Raw genomic sequence first — 10,098 nt, forward strand, 5'->3', positions numbered from 1 at the left:
ATGTACATCGGGAGAGGGTCCTCTCTACGGGGCCATGCTTTGTTTACAGTAGCCTAGACTGGACAAACTAAACACCATTTCAGTTTTTATGACAACTTAAGGTTACCACAGGTTCTCGTTCATGTTTGGAAGGGGAGGGTGAGGTGAGGCGTATTCAGTACCATTAGATGTCACTAAATCCAACACACTGAACTTAAAAAAATATATACCAAACCACACAAAGATATGCACAATTCAATTGTGATACAAACCTTGTAGTTACTGCTCCCATAACTAAATTGAGTACAGGCATAGAATAGAGAGAGAGAAACCAGAAAATAAACAGAAAATAAATGAATAAAACAGTCAAGCTAAAATAAGGTTGGGAAAACTCAGTTATACCAGTTTAATCAATCAAGTATCTTTTATCCCCCTTGTGTTTCCATCCCTCCATCTCCCTCTCTTTAAGATGATTGACAGCTGCTCCTCCTGAACCCCAGAATGCCTGTGGTGCCAGTGGGCGGGACATCCTCCTCCCACCCTGTTGTACCTGTTGGCCTCACCTGCTCGTGGCTGCTTCTGCTCTTTCACGTTACCTTTGGTCAGAAACCTGCCAAACTGCCCTTGATCAATCGGAAGCCCTTCATCGCGGCCTGGAACGCCCCTCTCGACATGTGCACCATCAAATACAATGTCACCACCAACCTTGACCGTCTTTTCCACATCCACGGGAGCCCCCGTGCTGGTTGGACAGGCCAGAATGTCACCATTTTCTATGCCAACCGGCTGGGCAACTACCCTTACTACACCCCGCACGGCGACCCTGTGCATGGCGGCCTGCCACAGAACTGCAGCCTGGACATGCACCTGCTGAAGGCCTACCAGGACATCAACCACTTCATCCCTGCAGAGGACTTCCGGGGCCTGGCTGTCATCGACTGGGAGTACTGGCGGCCTCAGTGGAGCCGTAACTGGCACAAAAAGGACATCTACCGGCAAAAGTCTCGGGAGCTGACCGCCAAGGCTTACGTCAATGTGTCGGCGGCGCAGGTGGAGGAGCTGGCACGGCGGAGATTTGAGAAGAGTGCCAGGGCATTCATGCAGAGGACTATTCAGCTGGGGACACGCCTTCGCCCCAATGGGCTCTGGGGTTTCTACCTCTACCCTGACTGCCACAACTACAACATGCATGATCAGAACTACACAGGCTTCTGCCCCCTGATGGAGAGCATGAGGAATGACGAGCTGGGGTGGTTGTGGAACAGCAGCACGGCGCTCTTTCCCTCGGTGGCAATCAGGAAAAGTCACACAAACAGTATTGGCAACCTTCACTTCTCCCAGCACAGGATCAGAGAGTCGCTTCGTGTTGCCTCGCTCACCTCGAAGGAGTATGACCTCCCCACATACGTGTACCTGAGGCTGGGATACCGAGATGAGGCCATGGCCTTCCTCACCGCAGTAAGATACATGGTTTACAACGGAAATAAGTATGAGCAAAATGTAGATTGGACATTTACAACTCTTCTGATGAACAAAAGAATAGTTAATTTCCCAAACAATGTGTTTCAATAAGAGATTTCCCCCTCATTTGTGCAAACCCAGTGAAGTGAAGTTAAAGGTTTCACATGACAAAGGATGATCTACTTTCCCTGTCATGTGACACAAAATCCAGTTTAGATGATTCTGAGCCAATCGACTTATCCTATTTGTGAATTAAAAAGGTAAGCTTACATGCACTGGATGACGGTGCCGTGATGTTAGAGTGTTAGTGTGTCTGGACAGGACTGAAAGATTGGACCTTGTGTTTGGTTTTTAAATGAGTATTAAATGAGTAATTCAGGCCACTAGGATGTGTTTATATGTGTACTGTATATGCAGCACAAAATATACTTTTAAATGTGTGGTATATCTTTGAACATCTGATATCAAAGTCTTTTACTGTATTTACTTTTTTGTTTTTGTTGTAAACAAACAAAAATCGACCAACTTGACTCACAGTCAACTAATGACAGTATAGCAGATGTACAAAATAACATGGACGTGGCCTCAAATAGAACTCACAGGCTAACAAGCTCTGAGCGTGCAGTTCATCATGTACAGGGTGAGACTGAGGGTTAGTCTGTGACCAACTGCACTTCTTAAAATTTGAACAGTTAGAAAAAGGAGAGCTGCACGAAAAGCTCACGGAGGAGCCGCGGAGAGGCACGGAGAGGGCGTTCCACGTTGGAGAAGGCGGTCCTATCTGTCCGTGTCCGTCAAAACGGAGAAGCATACATTGGCCAAAAGGCAAAGTTTCGGCAATGGATCACTGTGATCAGTGCTATCACAAAAATGCAATGGAGCAGATTTTGCATCAGAAAGAACAGTGACTGCACAGGGGGGAACAGTGCAGACTTAGATGAAAACTAAATCTAGAATGAGGGACTAAAGCAATTTCAAAGATGTCTACTGCCATAAAAACATGTTGGACGGTGGTACAAGGCTGTGTATGTTCCTGTCAGTTCAAACTGAAGAATCTCCTCAAGTGACGTAAAGACTTTAGTCTGCGTTTAAATAGGCACAAGGAGTTGTTTCTGAGCCATCATGCAATCATTTTAACTCCAGATATATGGTTAGGTTTGTTTTTTTAATCAACCAAGGACTGAAGATACTTGCATAAGAGATTCATATTTAAGATAACATTGTAAACATTTGTACTGATTCATCCAAATTATTAACTTCCAATGATTTACTCATTTATTTGTGTTTACACATCATTAGAATGAGCTACAACGAAAATTATAAACTATGATCCAGGACTCTCAACCAGTTATCTGTTGGTTCTTGGTCAAGGTCCAGAGTCCTAAGAAGGAAGTCTAAACTTATAATAAAGGTTATCACACAGAAATCAATAAACTAAGTAACAATAGAAAACTCTTAAACTGTTACTTCCCACTCTTCACTTTGAAATATGTTAGGTTCAGTTGATTTATTATCACTGTTGTATTCAACCCATTTGTTTTCCTTTTGAGATGACTATCCTGACGAGAACCTTCATAGGCCACAACCAAACTAAAACCTTTCATACAAAGATGCTCATTAAAGACATATCGGTAAATAAATCCCTCCTGGCAGCAGGAGGGCCATACTGCCATTGAACAGCCTGAAGTTACATACTGCTATCTTGTGGAGATGCACAGAAAAAATGACCTTAGAGTCACAAATACAAACCGTGTTGTTGTGGTTTCATTTTATACTTAAATTCTTCACAGCCAACCAGATATTTATAAAAGACAAACAGCCTCAGTGCCCTACACACTGTGTGAGCAGTGTTTTAAATAAGTTTTGAAATATCTGTGTTGAAATATTTGAGTCATTAGCTAAGTTGTTTCTTCACTTGACCTTGAAAATAATTTGCAGCGCCTCCTGGTGGCTCTTTGCTCCTTGATTTTTCACACTGGTCAAATAAATTTATGTAGTTGTTTTTCTGATCAGAATTCAGATAGCTGTGTCTTCTTGAATTAAGTACATTAAATAAAAACTATAAATTGTATACTGTTCTGTGAACGATGTGACAATAAACAGCAGTATGTCATGTCAGCGTCATGTCATAAGCAGTCCCATCAAGTTATAAATATTCATAAATCCAATATCTCCCTTGTATATTCGCTGCGCCTGTGTCATTGCAGTATGTTTGATATTCAACGTGGGTCAGTGTGTCCATGAGTTGTGACCTCTGCACCTGCTCTTTGTGTCTTCCTGCAGAAAGACTTGATCCACACCATCGGGGAGAGTGCTGCTCTGGGTGCTGCAGGATTTGTCATTTGGGGCGACCTGAACTTGACCTCATCCAGGGTGGGTGTCCTCTTTTTCTGATCATTCTCCTACTTTCACTTCCAAAACATAAATGCTCATGGGTCACAGAAGGAGAACATCCTCCAAAATATCTGTCCAAGCTAATGACAGAGATTATCGAAAAAGGTCATTTGTGTTGCTTGGGTGGAGATCCGTCTGCTACTTGGGACCTTTTGTGCTGTTGAGTCCTTTGAAGTCTAAATTTGTATTTTTCCGTGAGAAACAATCTCTTCTCAGGGGCCTTGATTTGTTTGTAAATCCAGACAAACCGCCTCTGTGAATAGTCAGACAATAGGATGTTGACATTGTGTGGCCGCTGTGTGTTTGACATTGGAAAAGTATAATGCATGTATGTTTTGGCTCGCTGTGATCCTGTCTGCATGAAAGGAGAATCATGGAATTAGAGCTGTATAATCTATTTATGATCTATCTTCCTCTTTTCTTCTCCTCTCTTATCCTTCAAGCTTTTCAACCTTATCTCCCTAAACGGTATCAGCTTAGCTTAGAAAATACCTGATTTCAACCATCATAATCTTGGAACACTTTTACTCACTAGAGCAGTGATTCTCAAATGGGGGTACGCGTACCCCTGGGGGTACTTGAAGGTACTCCAGGGGGTACTTGGGATTATTTTTTTATATTTAAAATTAGCATCCATTCAAAAACCCTTGAAAAATTGTTAATTAACAAATATTCAATATAATATAAGTGTAAGTTTATGAACTAAATTTGTATATTCAGTAGGCTTTTCAATTTAATTATCCTAAAAAAACAGAATCTCCCCCATACCGATGGTTTGACCCAACCTGGCACACGCCACCTGTCATCGCCTCTCATCACCTGCCTTGAAAACTTCAACAATGGAGTTGAGTTGAAGTGCAGCAGCAATACTGCTGAAACACGGAGGGACAAGTACAAAAGAAGTCGAAACCAGACAGAGAGCCTTCCCTAAACAACACCGTGAGAGCTTGTGGCTTTTCGAAGGGGCGCTAATACGTAAAAGTTTTTCGTTGTGAAGTTAATGATTCATAACAAGAAGTCCGCGTCTCTACCTGTACCCTTTCAATGTAAAAGCCTGTAATACAAAAGCGGAAATGAAATTGTATGAACTTAAAGCGAACAAATATTTCACAATAAAATAACAGAAAGACACTTCACCAATATTAACGTTAACATAGATTGGGTTATTTACACTTTATGTTTTTTCTGTGGGGAGAGATTAGCCAGCAGTGGCATTAAGCCACCACATCTTCAGCGGTATCTCCAGACAAAACATGAAAGTCATGTTGCTAAGCCACCTGAGTTTTTTTAGAGGAAACTTTCTGAATTCAGGTCATCTCAAGACACGATGCAAAAAGCCTCCCAGAAGCAAGCGGAAACAAGCTACCTGTCAGTAATCTTTTCGATCCTTAAAGAAGATATTTTAAGATGATAAATATAAAAAAACAATTTTTTGAGCTAATCCTTTATTTAAAACTAAGTTAATGATTAATTTTTTGGGAAGAAGTGTTTAGCTTTAATTAAGTTCATGAGTTCAGTTTGAGAACATATCTTTATTATGATCCCAAAAGAGATCACTTTAAGTTGATAATTATTTTGATGTGCACAAATCTTTATTTATATTGAGATAATAATAAAAGTCTTTAGTTATTTTTACATCTTTGTATTTCCAAATACTTCAAGAGAGACCACTACAAATGAGCAATGTCATGGAAATTGATGGAGTTTTAAATTTTAATGTGTCTAGTTACAAGGATTAATAAATCACATTACATCTTTCTTTCAACCAAAAATGCTTTGCGCTGGTCAGGGGGTACTCGGCAGAATTTTTTCTTCAAAGGGGGTACGTCACTGAAAAAAGGTTGAGAACCACTGCACTAGAGGGCCAAGTAGCTGTCGACCTCCACATCATACAAACCAACGCACATATTGCATCACGTTTGTTCTGTCTTTTTTTGTCTCCACAGTCGAACTGCTCCAAAGTGAAGACATTCCTGAGCTACCGCCTGGGTAAGTACATCATGAACGTGACGCGAGCAGCTGAGGTCTGCAGCGACTTCTTGTGCCAGAGCAACGGCCGCTGCGTCCGACGGGACCCCCGCGCCCGCCATTATCTCCACCTGAGTGCCATAAGCTACAAAATCAGTTCCTCTAGCAATGTGGAGTTCGCTGTCACCGGTTGGCACTCTCAACACGACCTGCAGCTGCTGACGGACAGGTTTCGCTGTCACTGCTACGAAGGTCACGAGGGCGGAACCTGCGAAAGCATCAACAAAGTGAAGGAGGACGATGGGCCGTGGAGGGAGGGGGAGGAGGACGAGCAGGAGAGGAGGAGGACAGAGTGGGAGTTCGAGCAGGATGAACAACGGGAAATAGGGGAGAGTGCGGCGCCCCCAGGTGGCTTCAGCCTTCACTTCATGTTGCTGCTGCTCCTGTTAAACTTAGTGTTTGTTAAGACAGTCGTATGATGCATTCTGATAAAAGGAGGAGTCATTTCTCAAGCTGAGTAAAGACGTTACTTTTCCATGATCACGATGTCCGACCAAGTAAGTGAGGAAATGACTAAGTACTAATTCTGCCTTATCATTTAGTCTTAAAAATGTCAAACAACACAGTAAGGCTGCATGCTAACATGCTAATAATAACAATGGCAACAGCTAATTCTCAGCAGCAACATGTTAACCATGTTCACAATGGTATTTTGGCATGTTAGCATGTTCAAATTTACTAACTTAGTCACTTTTGCAGGTATTTTGCCATTAAAAAAGTATTGAACGAAAGAAAAAAAATCTTCCTGTTAATGGCGCTAAAGGTTCAGGGATCACCAAAGTTATCCTAACGAGGGACATGCAAATCTGGACTATATTTCCTAGCAAAACATGCAAAAGCTGTTGAGATTAGTCACTAAAAGCCAGAAACATCAAACCAAAAGGCAGCGATCACCTAAGTCATTAGGATTCATCAAATAAGGACCGTGAATGTCTGCACTAAACTTAAAGGCAAATAATCAAGTAGCCCATAGTATCTGCACCAAACCAAGCTAATGGAATGTTGGCTGTGGCTTTGTACTGTATCTACCAGACAGACATGACTGTGTGTTCAGTCTTCTAACTGTGTGAAAAAGTGTATTTCTGAAATGTAAGAAGAGTTCCTTCAAAGCTCAGCCAAAGTGGCTGCAGAGTGCAGAATACAACCTTTAAACGAATGGTTAAAGGTGGTTAGTGTGAAATTAATGTTGAAAAATGACAAATGTGTGACAATAACCACTTCCTTAAGTGTGTGATGGCACAGAGGTTTGGCGCGTTGACAGATGAAGGTTTGGTTGATTGTGTCACTCACTGTTCAACTAAACTGTCACCTGAATGTTGCAGCAGTTTCTGCAACAACCTGCACTTCATCTTTAGACGACAACTGCATCAGTTTTTCGAGGAATGTTAATCAGTAGATATATAAATATAGAATTGTGGTTTATTAAAGTGTGGCATGAGTCACCTACAGCAAAATAGATGTTTGACATGAGGATTCAGCGTCGCTGCAGAGCTGAGGAATGGGATCAGAGGGATCACGTTTTTTTACTTTGAAATAACTTTGCGAAGCAGCTGAATTTCTTGCCAAATCCATCTTAGTCAGAACCACAGTGGTTCATACCAATCTGCATTCTATCTTAGGTGTATGGCAATAGCAAGAAACAACTGTTAATTAACAACAAGTGCAGCTCCCAAAGGGGTTAGCCAAGGCTGCAATAGCATTAGTTATATATGATTTTGAGAGTATTTCTTCATTGAAAGATGAAGAAGGGCACTGAGGGTTTTTGTGATGAATCAAACTAGACTCGATAACCGTGATAGACGGCGAAAGATGTAAGATGATTCATCCACTCACCAGCCAAGATCTACTTGAAAGTGTTGCGTTCCCTTTTCCAGACAAATTTCAAATGAAGGCTTCTCACATGAATCTGTGCAACCAACCATTTGATGAGCCTTCTTTTAAATGGTTCACAGTAAAATCTGGCCTTACTGCAGTAACAGCATCTTGTTTGACTCTCAGAGGAATCTAAGGAAACTGTGCTGCACACATCATATGTGGAAAGATAATCACTAAGATCTGACGCTATGTTTGTGGTATTTTTGAAGACATTTCTTTCTGATACCTCTTTATTTCCTCAACAATATGCTGTTATTTCACTTGTTATTAAATACATACAATGTTTTAGTACTGTTGCTTACTCTATACTCTTGAACTGCTCAGATCAGGAAACGCCACATATTTGAGCCTGTGTGGGACATGGCATGCACATGTTATAGGTACTAATAATCAGTATAACAGTATTTTCTTTTCATTTTTGTTGATTTTGTTACTCAAAGCCAAACCCAAGATATTGTGCAGAAGTTACTATATCTTAGTCTGAAAGAATGGGATCAACAGGTTGGGTCAGGTTTTGGATTTTCATTCATCTCAATGTGGCTGCACGGCTACTGTCTCTTATTATTCTTTCTTATTAAAACTGACAAGGACCTGAGAAAAACGGTTCTCCCTGGTTTGTTGATGGCTCCAGTTTTGATCTGACTCCTTCTCTATCCCTGAAACAGCTGTGAAACCTGAGGATCTAACTGCACCAGACAAAACAGCCATTCATCATTTCACTTCACTATCACATTTGTCTCAAGGGCTGCAGTCAGCGGTGGCAGCCTGCATACTAGAAGCACAGCAATCTGCTGACAAAAGATTTCTAGAGAGAATGAAAGACAGTTTCTCAAATTCTAAAGTGAGTAGTTGTTAACTTGACAAGGACCTTCTGTTGGTTGCATTATGATTATTGCCTGTCCGGTCATTGTCAGAATGTGTGTGAGTGGCGACGAGTTATAGTGCCCCAAAAAAATCCTGGAAAACCAAAAACTCTACAAACTATGGTTTGAGTTGGTTAGAATAAAATAAGTGCAGCGCCCGATTCTCCAATTTGACAAACTTGCTGAACTATTAGTATATATTTGCCAGCTTGCCACTGTGTGGGTTCACAGAGTTCGTAGAGTGTGTTTTAGAGGCACCAGATTCATGATAGAAAGTCAATGGAAAGACACAATTAAATGCACATTTTCCACAAGGACAAGAGGAAGAAGAGGGACTAGGGGGACCATACTGCACAGCGCTATGTTCCACAAAGCTCCTGCATTCATAAGAAATAGTTGCCATGCTCTGCTTACAAAGAAGGTTGAGTTAGGTGTTTGACACAAAGTGTTCAGATTGACCTAGAGTTCTGTATTACTGTTGAACTTGCTGGACCTAATTCTGGCAGTTGAAGTTTTGAATATCAGTCTGTTACACACTTCTTATAAGAGTTCATACACACTCACCAAAGTTACATAGAGCAAGAACAGATGTTCAGGGAGAGGAGTGGGACTGAAACAGGAAAAATTCACTGAACCGTCAGTCTCATTTGAAGCTGCTATTTTAAGGTTGAGAAAGTTCATGCCCTGTAAAACATTTTGTGTCTTTCCATTGACCTTACATACAAAATTCAATTTTGCACTCAGTCAGAAACAGTATTAGCTGTGTCTCCAATCCATTTTTGTCCAATCCAAATTGAATCACAGACCACAGATCTGAATCATTTAAACTCAAACTCAAACCAGACCTAGAACAGAGGTGGCCCTGAATCTTGTTTTGGTCATATTACCCAAAACACAATAAATTAAGGTTGAGTTTGTTTGAAGTGAAACATGTGGCGTCTGGCACGACTCTCTGTGACATTGATCCTGGTTTACAATGAACCGTTATTATCATCTCAAACAAGCCTCTCATCATGATGCTGTAACTGTTTCCTTTACTGTTTTATGTTTTTGTTTTTGTTTTTTCCCTTAGGATTGTAAACCAAATATGCACCACGGACTATGCAACACATGAAAAATGTTACCTGAATGTAAATGCACTGCAAATAAAGACTTCTCTTCAGTACCTCTTATTTTCTTTGTGTTTTATCTGTGCAAATACATTTCTTGGGAGTTGTTGCCGGCCATGTTCAGATAATCAAAGCAACCATCTCCACTTTGTGCAACATTTGCATACTGTGCATGATGAGCCTTAAATATTCACAGGGCTACAAGTGTGGATGCAGACTTACATTTGATTGCTCTTTCTTCTTTGTAAAATACATCCTAAGGTGGAAATAGTCACTCTACTCTTTTCAAAGCAACAAACCGCAAACATGAGTCATACATGAGCTGTGTGGTCCCAACACTGAGGACAGAAAAGAGGAAGAGGTGTGGACACAGAGATGATTGTCTCTTC

At 41.1% G+C, this 10,098-nt stretch overlaps 1 protein-coding gene across 1 annotated transcript; it reads left to right on the forward strand.

Moving 5' to 3' along the window:
• Nucleotides 1-459: 459 nt before the first annotated feature.
• On the forward strand, nucleotides 460-9,738 carry hyal4 (hyaluronidase 4). Its single transcript, XM_062389242.1, has 3 exons — nucleotides 460-1,437; nucleotides 3,724-3,813; nucleotides 5,781-9,738. Exons 1-3 carry the CDS (start codon nucleotides 481-483, stop codon nucleotides 6,279-6,281), a joined length of 1,548 nt encoding a protein of 515 aa, XP_062245226.1. The 5' UTR covers nucleotides 460-480; the 3' UTR covers nucleotides 6,282-9,738.
• Nucleotides 9,739-10,098: the final 360 nt, after the last annotated feature.

The sequence above is a fragment of the Platichthys flesus genome, chromosome 6 (genome assembly GCF_949316205.1).
Source record: "Platichthys flesus chromosome 6, fPlaFle2.1, whole genome shotgun sequence".
Lineage (NCBI taxonomy): Eukaryota > Metazoa > Chordata > Actinopteri > Pleuronectiformes > Pleuronectidae > Platichthys > Platichthys flesus.